Source organism: Euleptes europaea, chromosome 8, assembly GCF_029931775.1.
Source record: "Euleptes europaea isolate rEulEur1 chromosome 8, rEulEur1.hap1, whole genome shotgun sequence".
Classification (NCBI taxonomy): domain Eukaryota; kingdom Metazoa; phylum Chordata; class Lepidosauria; order Squamata; family Sphaerodactylidae; genus Euleptes; species Euleptes europaea.
Genome location: NC_079319.1, coordinates 69,660,759 through 69,676,592, shown reverse-complemented (window position 1 = coordinate 69,676,592; position 15,834 = coordinate 69,660,759). Strand labels below are relative to the sequence as shown.

At 42.1% G+C, this 15,834-nt stretch overlaps 1 protein-coding gene across 1 annotated transcript in view; it reads left to right on the top strand.

The window, feature by feature from the left end:
• CARMIL1 (capping protein regulator and myosin 1 linker 1) overlaps nt 1–15,834 on the top strand; it is a 170,450-nt gene that overhangs the window by 70,496 nt on the left and 84,120 nt on the right. The window contains exons 3-8 of the mRNA XM_056854001.1: nt 3,861–3,911; nt 5,950–6,009; nt 8,253–8,374; nt 10,148–10,245; nt 10,580–10,650; nt 10,964–11,037. Coding sequence (XP_056709979.1) covers nt 3,861–3,911; nt 5,950–6,009; nt 8,253–8,374; nt 10,148–10,245; nt 10,580–10,650; nt 10,964–11,037 — 476 coding nt within the window. The remainder of the gene's footprint in view (nt 1–3,860; nt 3,912–5,949; nt 6,010–8,252; nt 8,375–10,147; nt 10,246–10,579; nt 10,651–10,963; nt 11,038–15,834) is intronic.

The following is a 15,834-nucleotide window of genomic DNA, read 5'->3' as shown; positions in this document are numbered from 1 at the left end:
GCCCCAGGGCCTGACGTTCTCCACCCCTTCCTAAATTATCTACACGACCCCCCTGTCCAGCTATTCACCTATGCCAGCCTGATGGGGTGGGGAGCCACCTTCCAGAATCAACCAGCCCAGGGATCCTGGGGCCCAGAGGAGAAGGGGAAGAGCATCAACTTCCTGGAAATCACGGCCGTCCTGAAAGCTCTTCTGCACTTCAGTCACCAACTAGAGGGGGAACACCTGCTCATCAGGATGGACAACATGTTGGCCAAAGCCCACATCAACAAACAGGGCGGCTCTCGTTCGTCCAGTCTTCACAAACAAGCCTCATTGATTCTCGACTGGGCGGAAAATCATCTGGCCTCAATTTCAGCTGAACACATCCAGGGCTCCCTAAATGTTCAAGCGGTCTGGCTAAGCCGCCAACACCTCAACGAGGCAGTGTGGTCCCTGAATCCAGAGATCTTCAATCAGATTTGCCTCATGTTCAGCTACCCCCTGGTAGACCTGTTTGCGACCCCTGCCAACGCCCATCTACCAAGGTTTTATTCCAGATGCAGGCTACCGGGGCTAAGCAAACGGATGCCCTCCTGTCCCCCTGGCCGTTGGGCCTCCTCTACGCTTTTCCTCCTTTTCCGCTAATCTCGAGGGTCCTCACTCAGACGCATTCGCCTGCTAAAGGCCACAATTCTCTTTGTGGCCCCAGATTGGCCACGGAGGCCGTGGTATCCGGCTCTCAGGCAAATGTCCACGCTCCCTCCTTGGCCTCTTCCAACCAGAAACTACTTACTCCTACAAGTACCTGTTTGCCACCCAGACCCAGCGTGGTACCATCTGACCGTATGGAAGTTGAGAGGAGAAGGCTACTAGATTTGGGGTACAGTACTGAGATAGTCAACACCATCTTGGCATCCAGGAGACCAGCCACCCTACGCATCTACGCAGTCACTTGGACAGCCTTTGCCTCCTGGTGTGGGCGCCATTCCGTTAATCCTCTCAAACCCAAGATTGTCAACATCTTGTCCTTCCTTCAAAAAGGAAGGACAACGGGCCTAAAAGCCTCCACCATGCGGCGTCAGTTGGTGGCAGTCGCAACCCTGGTTCCTTGTGTCTCCCGCTACCCCTTGAGCAAGCATCCACACATCAAGGCGTTCCTTAAAGGGGTTTCTGCCTCCTCCCCAGAGGTCGTACACCATTTCCCTACCTGGAGCCTACATACCATTTTAAGAGCTCCCACCAAAGCTCTGTTCGAGCCACTAAGAATTGTAGACCTTAAGTGGCTTCATATGAAGGTCCTATTCCTCACAGCCATAACCTCAGCTAGAAGGGGCTCGGAGCTCTCTCTATCAGACCAGATCTGTGCGTTTTTCGTAATGACAGGGTGATTCTCCGCACAGACCTCACCTTTGTCCCAAAGGTTAATACTCGCTTTCACCGGGAACAGGAAGTAGTCCTACCTACCTTCACTCCTAATCCCTCAAACCAAAAGGAAAGGGAGTGGCACTCCCTGGATGTCAAAAGAGCCTTAAGAATTTACATTAGGCGCACTCAGCATATCAGATCTTCGGATGCTCTTTTCATCACCTTGATGGCTCCCAACAAAGGGAAAGCGATGTCCAGAGCAGCCATAAACAGCACCATTAAGCGTTGCATCTCTCACGCCTATAAGGCATCCGGCCTCCAGGTGCCGCTTAACATCACCGCTCATTCCATCAAAAGTGCGACTACCTCTACCGCCTTCAACCACAGCGTCTCAGTGGAACAAATTTGTAACGCAGCGACATGGTTGTCTATTTCTACATTCACCAAGCACTAAAGAGTAGACCTTTTCACCTAAAAAGCAACCACCTTTGGCTGAGGGGTGCTACAAGCGGTGAAGGGTACCTAGTCATTCCTGCCCTATCTTCTGGTAGCTCTGGTACGTCCCGAGCTGAAGACGCCCTCCTGCCTCAGAGTGAGAAAGAGCCTTGAATTACTTACTGTGAAGGCTCCTTCTCTGAGGTATAGAGGGCGTCTTCCCCTCCCAATGGTACCTGCAAAACAAAGAAAAAAAATGATTTTTCAGGGGAGTTATCTGTCTACCCTATGTTGTTCTCTGTTACAGTTTTCGTTTTTTGATTAAAGGACTTAGTTCCTGTTACCTAGGTTCTTTCTGTCCATGTCTCAACGTTTAGCTTTTCAACTTCTGAGGCTTTGAGAAAGGAGGGGGTCATTACCCCCGGGAGACAGGAAGGCCTAGTGTTTTTAATTGTTCCTGCCTCCCTAAGCAAGGAAAGGAAAATAACCCGAGCTGAAGACGTCCTCCGTACCTCAGAGCAGAAGGAACCTTCACGGTAAGTAATTCAAAGCTCTTTTCCTTCCCCTTTATATTATTTGAAGAACTTGTTGGCCCTTGCATCTGAATTTCCTGTTAACAGGTTCCCACTGCTGATGAGAAATGGAAATGTCAGGGTAGATAAATTGATTCTGTCTCAGCTTTAGATGTACATAATTCCAGATGTACATAACTTCCGTTGTAAGGCTGCTGTAGAAGCACACTTGCCACTTTTCTAATACATCCACTACCTTCATGCCCAAATCAGGCTCAAGGGGAACTTGTGATCCTGCTTTGGAGGAAAAGCCACGTATGACCAGCTTTTATGTCAGTCATGAAGCACCCTCCCCCACCCAATCCATGTGGTTTTGAAAACCCTAAAACCAAGAATCAAGTCTAACAAACCAACTTCCAAACAATGTTTTCAGTGAATGAACTTGCAGGCGGACTTATGGGAGACGGTTTTCAAAACAAAGTTAACACCCCATCTGAAGTAAGCCTGGAGGGGTGGATGGTGATGAATTTTCAACCCAGAGCTATAGAATTTAAGAGGGGGAGGGTTGCCAGGTAGCCTGGAGAAAAATGTACTGATTTTTTAACAAAGGCTCAGCGTGTGGAAATTGGCAGCCAGAATTTATCATGCCATGGAGCTAAATAACATCACCTGGTAAACCTTCCCTGAGCCCTACCATGCTGGAGACCTTCTGGCCAGTCTCCAAACTTCCATTCTTGGGCAAGGTGTTAGAACCGCTCCATGGGCTCTTGGAAGAGACTGATTTTCTGGACCCATTTCAATCTGGCTTCAGGCTAGCATTTGGAAAAGAGACTGCTTTGCTTGCGTTGGTTGATGATTCTACCGAGAACTAGACAGGGGGAGTGTGACCCTGCAAGTTCTTCTGGCTCTCTCAGCATACCATCAACCATGGTATCCTACTAGGTTGCCTCTATATTGGGACTAAGCAGCACCATGCTATGGTGGTTCAAGTCTTATCTGGCAGATCGGTCCCTGAATGTAGTGTTAGGGGATTCCTGCTCTTCCCTATAGCCTGTGGGGTTCCACCGGGTTTGATCTTATCTCCCATGCTATTTAATATCCACACTTAGCCAAAAGGAGAGGTCATCTGGAGTTCTGGGCTGCGGTGTCACCAATATGCAGATGATACCCAGCTCTACCTTCTTTCCCTCCTAATTCTGAGGAAGCTGTTGATGTTCTAAACCAGTGGTTGGAGTCAGTATTGGCCTAGATAAGGGTGAACAAGCTGAAGGTTAATCCTGACAAGATGGAGGTGGTCTAGGTTAGTAGAAAGGCAGACCAGATACTTGAAACCTACCCTGTCTTGGAATGGGGTTACATCCCCCTTAAAAACTCAGGTTTGCAGCTTGGGAGTACTGCTTGACACCGCAGTCACCTTTGAAATCAGGTGGCTGCTGTGGCTAAGTGTGCTTATGCCCAGCTTCGGCCAGTGTGCCCGCTGTACCTGTTCCTTGCTCAGTTTGATGAGTTGTGTGTGGTTTAGTTTAAGGTAAACATTCCTTTCAATGTTTCCTTTTTGTTTTTTAGGTGCTAACATCATGCCGAGCCTTTATGCTAACATCCCGCATTCCTACAAAAGTAAGCCAACTGTTTTCTTTACTGTTTCTTAGTGTTTCCTAATTTAAAGCCATCATTCATGATTGTGGTGAGGAATGTGGGAAGAGAGGGGCAATAACTGAGAGAAGTTAATTTTTATGAAAAATACCTAGTATCGACTCTTCTGATGGATTTTAAGAGGAGCCCCGTGGTGCAGAGTGGTAAGATGCAGTACTGCCGTCAAAAGCTCTTCTCACGACCTGAGTTCGATCCCGACGGAAGTTGGTTTCTGGTAGCCATCTCAAGGTTGGCTCATCTTTCCATCCTTCCAAGGTTGGTAAAATGAGTACCCAGATTGCTGGAGGTAAAGGGAAGATGACTGGGGAAGGCACTGGCAAAACCCCCGTAAACATAGTCTGCCTAGTAAACTTCATGATGTGACGTCACCCCATGGGCAAGGTGCTTGCATAGGGGACTACCTTTATCTTTATACTCGCCCAAGAGAATTCCACTGAATAATCCAACTCGTTGGGGTTGTTTGAGTGAATTGTTCCACCAAAAACACATTCTGAGACAGAAAGTTTACTGAAATCCATTGAGTTTCATATTGTGTCAGGGTATACTAACGTTTGTCCAAAGACTTGAAAGCCCTTGCACATGCTGCTAATTTAATCAGTGCACATCTTGGCCTGCTGTTTTTACCTTCTTCAAGCAGTTGAGTACTTCTCAATTTTTCTTCCTCAGATGACTTGTCAATAATAAGGACAGTCTGATCTGCACCTTGCTAGCCTATAGTCTGTGTTTAGACCTGACATCGAAGGGGTCTGTTTTAATCCAGGGATCCCTCCATAGAATTCACTAGGATGTACATATCCCATTGCCAGTATTGTGATGCCTTTTCCCTTGTCATTTCCCAACATTACTGCCAGGGTCCAGGTTTTCCCAGAATGCCTTGGAAATCCTGCTTATATTTGCATTTTAAAAAAAACCAGGAATGTTAGGTAGTTTATTGTACATTTATTCTTATTTGAACAGTATCTGTTGTATCTCAGTGAGCCACGGAGTTGCACCTTGTGATTTGTCTAACAGCATGTTCCATGGAATATTTTGATTCTCCTGACAATAAGAGATAATTGCCTTGGCAGAGGAAAGATTCAGTGCTGTGTACGAATGATGAATTTGTATCTGGAGATAACAGTTTATCCCACGCATCTAGTGGCTAACATGGTGTGGGGAGATGTCTCGATTTCTGAAAACATATTCTGAAAACATATTCAAAACACTAATTAAATGAAATGGAAGGGGTTGGGGGACCCTGATTTTTCATCTCTATTATATTGTAAGTCATATGTAGAGTCTTTAGTCCCATTGAACATATGAACACAGGAAGCTGCCTTATACTGAATCAGACCCTTGGTCCATCAAAGTCAGTATTGTCTACTTAGACTGGCAGCGGCTCTCCAGGGTCTAAGGTAGAGGACTTTCACACCACCTTCTACCTGGTCCTTTTAACTGGAGATGCCAGGGATTGAACCTGGGACCTTCTGCACGCCAAGTGTGGCTATCACTGAGCCACAGCCCCCTCCCATTGTGTTACCAAAACTGGAGTCACAGTGAATGTGCCTCAATGGCAAATGTAAGCATTTACTTTGGGGAGTGATTGGTGCTGGGAAAAAATGGCTATGTCCAGATGAAGTAGCAAACTGTTATTAAATTAACTTGGAAGTTCTCATGCTTCTGCCCTCCCTCTTCCTTCTCTCTCCTCCCTTCACATATGGCTTATGAATAGAAGAATCCAGAATTCATGTGAAATAATAGTTTGTTGTTTTTTCTGAATAGAATGAAATTACAGATTATGGTTTGTTTCCTTGTCTATAAACTAAGATTAAAGAATATTTTGGAACCCTGGTTTGTAGCAAGAAAACAAACAGCAAACTATGGTTTGTTGGAAATGCAGAAGCCTTCCACTCCTGAGTGGTAAGCTGAAGCCTGAGAACTTCCAATAATTGGTTGGGTGTGCATTTCTTTTATTAGTATTGTGATACAAGTTAAACTTATTTTCTCTTCTGTTGAATTGCAGCTAGAACTAACTTTCAGCTACTTGGAAATCCAAGGGGTCACCAGCAATAAACCAGGCCAGGTGAATATTTTAGTTGTTAAAAGATTTCATGTTACAATACTTTTACCTAGCAAACTAAAAATATTTTAATTGGGCTGATGCTTTTTCTCAATTTAACCTTCATTTAAATAAATAAATGGCAGAGATACTAAAGAAGCACATAGGTAACAAAGTTTGCATTCATAAGATACAGTCAGGGGTGATTTCAATGTAACATTGTTCTTCCTTGCACAAATGAGATATGCTTGATAAAGTTTGTTAATGCAACCCCCCTCAAAAGTACAACTGATTGAGACAGAGGAGACAGAAATGTAATCGGCTTTTTGCAGATATATTTTATTCCACAATTTTCAGTTTTTCCCTTAGCATATATTTTTTCTTATGTATTTTTCCATGGAGAACATCATATATTAGAATTGGGGCATGATGTTGATCAGTAGAAAAAGAAAGTCACGAGACGTACCTCTTTGGAAGCTGAAGCTTTGTTGATCATGATTTGGTGCAGCAGCAAATCAAGACAGAGTCTAATTCTGATTCGAAAATCATTTACTAGATGAGTGATATATGCTGACCTCTTCATGTATATCAGTTGAGGCTTATGGCTAAGAGAAAACGTCAGAGTTTTTTGTTCAAAGGTACTTGCCAGTGTCTCCAGTCTTTCAGATCTCATTTATCAATGAAGTGTCTCTAGAGGAAAAGTTGTTAATTAGCTAATACTTCTGCAGGGTCATAAAGTCAAGCTGTGTAATCTGAATTCTGTGCTGTGTGGCTGCTCGACTTTTTTTAATGAATCACATACACTCAGAAGACCTATAACGCTAGTGGATCTCTACTGCTATTAGCAATGCTATTCAAAATATGTCTACTTTTTGGTAGAGGTGGGAGCAGCTAAAAGAAGAATTCTTTGCACCTTTCTCTGATTGAAGGAGGAAGCTGCTCAGATACACTCTGCAGCTTAGTGTCTCCCCCTCCCTTTCCTCAACAGTTTTATGAAAATGGATGGATATACTGTGGTTTGGTAGAAGATCATGCACAGAAATAATTGTGTGTCATTCTGTCCTTGACTTGAGAAATTGCTAGGTCTAGAGATGTCTGTACATCTGCATCTCCTGAGGAAATGGGGACTATGCAAAGATGTTCAAATTAGAAAAGAGGGGGCTTTTATAGCTCCTTCAGTAATCTGTGTAGTCATATCACTTGGGAGGATAAGCATGGGTCCCTGAAAAACCAGGTAATTGGCTGATAATAGCCAAGTATACACTGACAAGATGTATATTGTGTGTGTGTATACTAGGGCTGCTAACCTCCAGGTATTAAGAAGTGCAAAATTCTATTGAGTGCAGCAACAAATACAATAAACAAGGTGAATACAATAACAATTTAAACATCCTATAAAGTTATCCTAATCCTAATCTGTATAATACAGTCCGATATAGCAAGTCCTAGCACATAAACTGGAAATTGTATTTTTTTGTACAATGTTCTAATTTTTTTGTTATTCTCCTTGATAACTTCGTAGTCCTTTAGCAAGGTACAAAACGAGAGAGTTCCATGCTGGGAAGAGAAGGGGATATGGCCATTTCGAATTCTTCTTCAGTCCCACTTCCAATCAGTTCAATGCTTAAAAGTACATCTTTCAATCCATACTCGGTATCACCAGCAACGTTACTCAGTTTCTTCCAATTCCTACTTTAGGATAGTCAGCTAGGTTCTTAAAAGGGATACTCAATAGAATTTTGCACTTCTTTAATTTTATTCACTTCTGTGCTGGTTTTCAAACCCTTGTGGTGTATGTACTGTACAGAGGTGACTTTTTGTTAGTAACCTCCAGGTGGTGGCTGGAGATCTCCTGCTATTACAACTGATTTCCAGGTGACAGAGACCAGTTCCCCTAGAGAAAAGGGCCTCTTTGGCAATTGGACTCTATGGTATTGAAGTCCCTCACTTCCCCAAACCCCGCCCTCCTCAGGCTCCACCCCAGAAATCTCCAGGTATTTCCCAACCTGGAGCTAGCAACCCTAGTGTATACACACAAGATATGTGCGTGTAATGTATACATTAACAAGATAACATAGGCTTTAAGGCTTAGCGAGCGACCTAATTTCTTGCATTAATGGAAAGCAGATTCTTATTTGGAATATTTTTTTTGGTCAGCATTGCTAGATGTTCCTTATACCACTGTTTACTGAGACTATTGAGAAACAAAACAAATGTTTAACGGACTTAACTAGGATATTTAATGGTTGTCTAACTTTTATATACAGCTGATTGTAGAAACTGAAAAATGCAACATTTCTATGAAGTTGGCATCCTCTGAAGATATCCATGAAGTATTGGCCCACATTGGAACATGCCTTAGGAGGATATTCCCTGGTCTTTCTCCAGTGTAGGTACTCATTAATGGGCAAACTATAGCATGTGTTGAATATTCATTTACCCAGAGACTACGGGGGTTACCTCATTATGTATTCCCAGCGATATATTAAGAGTTTGAAACTGTTATAAAAAATACTGTTCGCACTTTGTTTGGCCCCTTTAGCTGTGAAGACGTCTTCCAACCATTTTTTAGCCGTGGCATCCAAAAACCCTTTTAAAGCGATGTTTTTTATAACATTTTCAAACTCTTAATACATCGCTGGGAATATATAATGCGGTAACTACGTCTGTTCATTGTGCTATCTCAATGCTGCTTCCTTATTTGTAGAAAAAATATAGGAGAGCGTTTATCAAGTGTACCAAGGCAATGGGGACAGAAGGGTAGACTCCATTACATGCTGTTGTGGGGCTTGATGCTTCTTGTTTTGGTTCACTGCAGTTATCACCATACACCTGAGCCTAGGGAGCAGAACCCAGAGTTCAAATTCATTTTCAGACATCCAGCAAATTAGTCTATTAATTCTGATTATTTTGGAGTGGATCTGAGTATGCCCATGCTTTTTCATATATAATAGAGTACAACAGTTTAAAATGTGGTTAAATATATTACTTCTTGATAAATGAACAAACTTTTATGTCCCTGGTTATCCAGTGTAATATACTTTTTTTTGCTGTCACGTCACAGCTGACTTATGGCGACCCCTGGTGGGGTTTTCAAGGGAAGAAATGTTCAGAGGTGGTTTGCCATTGCCTACCTTCGCATCACAACCCTGGTATTCCTTGGAGGTCTCCCATACAAATACTAGCCAGGGCCGACTTTGCTTAGCTTCTGAGATCTGATAAGATCTGGCTAGCCTGGGCTATCCAGGTGATAAATATTAGATGCTCTTGTCTGCTGGCTCTGATATCAGAAATATGCTGCAGGCACATGTGTTCCATTTCCCCTTCACTTTGCCCTTTGTGCGTGATGATTTCTTCTTCTTGGTTCATGGTAAAATGTAGTTACTGATAAACCATAATCAACCTTAAAATTAGAAAGAATAAGCTGCCTTATACTGCATCAGTGCATTGATTAATCTAGTTTATTGACTAGGTTCTCCAGATATTAGGCAGAGATATATTTCTATTTAACTTTGAAAGGCAGAGACTGAACCTCTAAACTTTGATGTGCAAAATCCTCTCCTTGAGTTATATCCAAACTGGTTTAATCGTATATGATGAAGACAATGTAAGGTAAGTGGAAACAAATTAGTTAGGGAAATAGTTGAAGAGAAATTTGTATGGTGGGGAGCCAATAGCTATAAATCAAAAATTAGCAATAAATCATAAATATAGAAAACATTTCTTGTGGCTCTCTTATTTTCAGTTGTTGCAGTTGTAGAGGTGACTACATCAGGAAGCATCTAGTTCATACAGTAAACTTGTTGAGATGCTGGCATTCCTGGGGATGCGTGGGGCATATCTCTTGGACAAAAATTTGAAAATTCAAGCTAACCCTTAGACATAACAGAAAGATGTTGAACGGCCACTCGGTCTCAAGAAATCCTGGCTTTAAGTTTTGTGTTGTCATAAGAGCCATTGTAAGAAATCCATGGATTGGTTAACAGGAAGGGAGATGGAAGGAAGTGTAACTTCTGCTTTATGTCAAGTTAAGTTCAGATTTCTGTAATGTGCCATGCCCCCAGTTAGGAGCTCATAGTGTTTTCTTCAGGTACACAGTTATAAAACAGTAAATTGTACATATGTTTTTCAAATATAATGTGCCTTTTCTTCTTTCATACAGAAGAATAATGAAAAAAATAATTCTGGAGCCCCCAGAAAGATTGGCTAATCTGCAGACACTTTGGGACAGCCAAAGCGTGACAGAACTAGGACCATGTGGTAAGTATGTGCCTTTTCAACTTGAACTATGTAATTTCTAGAATTGCCTGTACTGAGAAGCTTAATTCTATTTCTGACAGAGGTTTGGCTTTTTGGTAAAGATATAATTAGCTAAAAGGTGTAGTTTGGCGTGGGAAGGTACTATTTTTATGCTTCGTGTATCCTGCAGTGTATTATAGGCAACGTGGACAAAGCTCAGTCTCTTTCATTTTGTGTCAGCAGCGTAGCAAGAGAAGGGAAAAATGGACCGTGTCGTTTAAGATATGTGCATCAGCTTCAAATTCTTATTCCTGTTAGAGAAAAATGGTTTGTGTTGCTTTTTTTTTGTCTCTAGGAGGTTTTTCTCAAATGTATGCTTGTGTTTGTGACTGGCTGGGGTTTCCATATAGGGAAGAAGTTCAGTGGGTAAGTACCAAACTCTTATTGGTGGAGTTCATTTGCAGTTAGTTGCATTTATTTATTTCACAAAATTTATACCCTTAAAACATACATATTAAAACCACACCCAAAACCATTTAAACCAACAGAAGCACATCATTAAAACAATTAAAACCAGAGATAAAAATAAACGTATTAAAACATAAATGCAACAGTTAAAATATTGGTCAGGAAGGAGGGATGTGCAAAGACTGAAGAACAAAGATCCATGATCAGACCCATTTCCCCCTACTTCACCCAGTCATTATGAACAGTGTTCTGCTTTCCTTTTTCCACATAGGATGTTGATACAATTTATCTGACTCAAGATACCAGGGAATTGAATTTGCAAGACTTCAGCCATCTTGACCACAGGTAATATCCTATAAGGAAGCTTATTCTATAAACTACTTTTGCTCTGAGTAAAATATTATACACCTGTAACTAATTGACCAGGTATTATGTATCCAGTAATATTGGGCATTATTTCTTCAGGAACAAATAAATACAAAGTACCAGTAGCATTATTACCACCCCCCCCCAAACGTTCCATTCAGTATGTTGATGGATAGAAAGGGCCATGAAGTCACAGGTGAATTATGGCAACCCCATAAGAGTTTCAGGGCAAGAGATGTTCAGAAATGGTTTGACATTGCCTGCCTCTGCATAGTAACCCTGGATTTCCTTGGCAGTCTCCCATTCAAACACTAACCAGGGATCACCTGCTTAGCAGCTGACATTTGACGAGATCATGCTACCCTGGACTATCCAGATCAGAACATTCAATATGTTAGGGTGGCAGATATAATGGACAAATGATTGCCATTCACTTTCATGGCACTTGGCAATCTGGTTGAGTAGGAATATTTATTCATTTCAAAACGCATGAGAAAATGGACCCCAAAAAAGCTGTTGATGGGAATGAAGCTTTTGAAATGAAAGCAAATAATTAGAAAAATGGCACAACCCTGAAAGGCACCATTCCAAGGAATCTTCTGGTGATGCTGTTATATGGTCGCTGAGATGTCAGCATCACTTGGTGTTTTATAACATTGTTCTGATTTATCTGCTTCCATGTCTATATCCCACATCATTGCATGACTGCATTTGTACTCTAGGATCAGGCTGTAAAAGTAATGAATTGGGCATTTCACTTAATTTAACATCTGTAGTTAAACTTGTGCCTTGTCTGCTAGTGATAGCTAAACAAATGGCTGAGTCCTATAGAAATTTAATGAAATTAAATGTTGAGATATGTGGGTTAGAAGAACTTGGAGATTATTGCAAATCTCACTGAAGATGCTGGCAGAAAATAGTTTCATGTTCAGAAGCCAATGGAATGTGAAATCTCATCCATTCAAAAAGGCTTCTGCCACTGTGGAGCAAAACTGCTACTGCTTCTCAATATTGGGGAAAATTTTTAGATGTATGTTTGTTGATGAAGTTGCCGCATGGCAGTGAAAAGATGTTTACAACATTCAGTATGCGCCTTCAGAGAGCAGACTGCTGTAAGTGTTCTAAGCATATTTGTCTGTCCTCTAAGATGACAGGCTACGTGAGGTGTATTTTCTCCAAGTTTTAAAATAATGTTGTATGTAGGGTTCCCAGGTGTCCACCAATGGCAGGCAATCTCCCGCCAATTCCTGCCACTGCCCGCCCCACTCACCTGTTTGGCAGGCGGAAGCAGGCCAGCTGAAAGAGGGGGAGTGTTGGCATGCTTGTGTGATGATGTCACTTCCATAGAGTTTCGGGGGTAAGTGCTAGAGCTTCCCCTCGATGTGATGCCGGTGCTTCTGCATCACGCTGGAAGGGACCTGGCAACCATAGTTGTATGTATGTCTGCCTTCTCAGAAGTTCAGTGACAAGGAAAATATTACATTGTGAAAATTGTATCACTTATTAACTGTGCAGAAATGTCGCCTGGAAATTTTTGCAAAGAACAGAGTACATGTGGGATTCAATGTAGAATAGGTGACGGCTGTGAAGTCATTATGGAGTGAGTTTCTGTGTTGCCACGCAGCTGAAAGTGAATTCATTCTTTGTCGAGCTGAGATCTCTGCAAGAGAAAAGAAGACACACAATTCTGAACTTATAGTTGAAAGTGTCCAGCCTAATCCCTTCAAGCAGAAAGGATTTGTGCACTGCTTTTTTTCGAGAAGGAAATCTGTATTGTGCCTTTCAGTGTTGATGACAGACTTAATTTATCAATATGCAAAGGGGAAAAGCAAAAGCAAATTTTGAGAACTAACCTCCTGGGTGGGTCCTGACATCCTTCTGTGGCAGCACTTTCCTTGTACTCATTGTTACCTTCCTGATGTTTACTCATATGCCTTGGTGTCTCATCATCCCAGATTATCCGAAGGTGAGAATAGAGCGGTTTACATTACGTATACTTTTCTGTTTTCTTTTGGGACAAGCCTTATCGGCTGGTCAACCCTCCCTCCCCTGGCAAAACCCTTCTGTTGGGACAGAATGCCTGACCTTGGGCTATGAAATGCTAGAGCCTTGAGGGCACAGATGAGGAAGCTGACAATTAATATAGCAGAGTGTTGCCTCAAAAAGATGTTGGTAATAATCTTAGCATTAGCTTGACATATTGAAGTACAGGAAATAAAAAACAGTCAAAAATTCAGATGCACCTTTTGCAGTGTACTTTAAATATGTCATCATGTTTCCCAGGTCCCTCTAACCCGGCTGTTTCCTCAGTTGACTGTTTAAAATTGATGAAAGAGAGCAGAATTCTGAAAAAAAATATTGTTTGCCAGTGGCATACAGCATGTGATACAAAAGGTTATGTCTTTGTTTCAAATTGTAGGCTGAGACAATCAGAACAACATGGTTGGTTACAGCTTCTTTTTAAAGCCAATAGACAATGAAACTATAAAGAGCAAGGCGTATTGGGTTAGAAATTGCCTGTCCATTTTGCTTCAGGCCGCTAGCTGCAGTTTCCAATGCAAAGATCTTTTACTATTTCTGGAAGATGCATTGACTTCAGTAAGCCTCTAAGAGTAGAGTCTGTTCACAACCGTGGAGCTGCCCCCATGAAGTCTTGTTCTTCAAACTAAAATGCAGGCGCTGTTGAAAGGATGCTTATGGCCAGTTTTAGGGGATGTTTTTGGGGATACGTGCCATTCCTTACCTTGAATTAATACTTGATAAGCTGTTGCAGTGTGTTGCATTGTCCTCCATCATCCTGTGAACTGCCATAATCTGCAGTCGTTGCCGTCCTACACTTGATGAGGAAGTCAGTTCTCAAAACCTTGCAGATACAAATGACGTTTTGAACATCGCTCCTATGTATGTTTTTTACATATGCTAAAGATATCCATGCCTTTTATCTGCCTGCTTACTCAGGAATGACCTTGCAGAGATCCAAAGAACTGCACAGTGAGGTTCATGGACATGCAAAAACCTTGTGCTTGTATTTCTCAAACAAACTTATGCACACCCAAATAGACACTTTGTGTGCAGCAACTCTTTTAAGACAAAGCGGACTTTCCAGACTTTGTTTTGAAGTAGCATATGAGATTTACTGTTCAAAGGCGGGGGGGGGGGTAGGGGGATGAGAGTCCCCTGGGCATGTTCTGTTGGGAACTCTTGAAGTAGCCCTTTAAATTCAAACCATGATGTTAGATTTTTTCCCCTCTGTCATATTTGTATACACTCATTTTCATGCTAAGCCAGTACAAAAGCAATCTTCTTCCTAGCTGACACTTGAAGATGAAATATCTAAAAGAAGAAAGTTGCCAAATTCTCACGATGAAGAAATGCATTTTGTACCAAAATGGTTTAGGTTTTTAAGTAATTGTGCTTTTTAAGATCCACTGTGAGAATTTTGAGATAGATAATAGAGTATCTATTATCATATGCATTGTGCAGGGCATTTATCTGTCTGCTCTGCATTCAAGATGTCTAGCACACTAAATGCTATGAGGTAACTCTTAATGTGATTTTGCTGTAGTTAGCATGCAAACATTCACCAGTGTTGCTATTAATACCCATTTAATGATTAGATGATGCAGAGGGACATTTTAAATTAAGAGGCTAGGATTAAAGAAGAGAAAACCATTCTAGGATTTTACAGACAAAATCCCCTTTACAATTAGGGGAGAGCCTATACGGGGAAAGCTATATTACCTTTTGTGGTCCTTCAGCTTCCTTGGTCACTCTGGAGGACTAGAGATATCGCCTGGATTCATTCGGTCATAAGATTATGTTAAATTATCTGGCTACCTAAAAGCTTTTAAATACTCGGCTCAATTAAGAATAGTGATGATTATGTGGATTAAATATGAAACAAGCTGATAAAAAAGGTAAATTTTAATTTCATGAGCTAAAACCACTTCCTAGGCTGGTACACACTTTACAACATCTGCAGTGGGTTGGATCCAGTGAAAAGGTTCATGGAAGGAGTTGGCAGAGGAGAATCTTTTCCTGACTTCCCCATCTGAAAATCCTCGTGGGTGGTGGTGCTTGGGAGACCCTCGTGAACAAAATATGTGACAGTACTGTAGGGTACTGCAACAATAAGGAAATCCAGTTGAAGTGCTTCCTTCCCCCTCTTTCACCAGCGGTTTGTGGCAGCAGAAGAGGAAGAAGGAGATAATTTTACCTGATTTCCCCTTATTACTCCACACCCAGTACTGTTATTCAAGGCTTTCCCACCCCTTCAAAGGGATTTTCAGAGCAAACAGCAGCCTGCTTGGAAAAAGAGAAGGCAGAGAAAGATCTGTTCTAACTCTACTGTGAATTCTTCCAACAGGATTACTCTAAGGGCCAAACTACATGATATGGTGGACACATGTCAGATCTCAATCAGACTCAGTCAGATGTACATCAGGGGAACTCACCTTAAAAAGCACCTATGCTCTCAGGACTGCAAGGGTAGGGGAGAAGGAGCTTCCATTTTTCGTCCCACCTTGCTTTCTCAAGCAGAAAGTGTGGCAGGGGCTTTCTGCCCCCTTTTTTGGCTCCACATGTCCTTCCTGGGGCATGTGGAGCCAGAGAAAAAGGGCAAAAAGCCACCCCACCTCCTTTTCAGCTGGTGAAAGTGGGATGGAAGGGACACAGAAGCTCTTTCTCTCCCCTCGCAGCTATGAACAAATGAGCGCTTTTTAAGGTGAGTTCCCCCAAAGTGCGTCGGACTGCTGGTCTGGTTGCACACCAGTTACC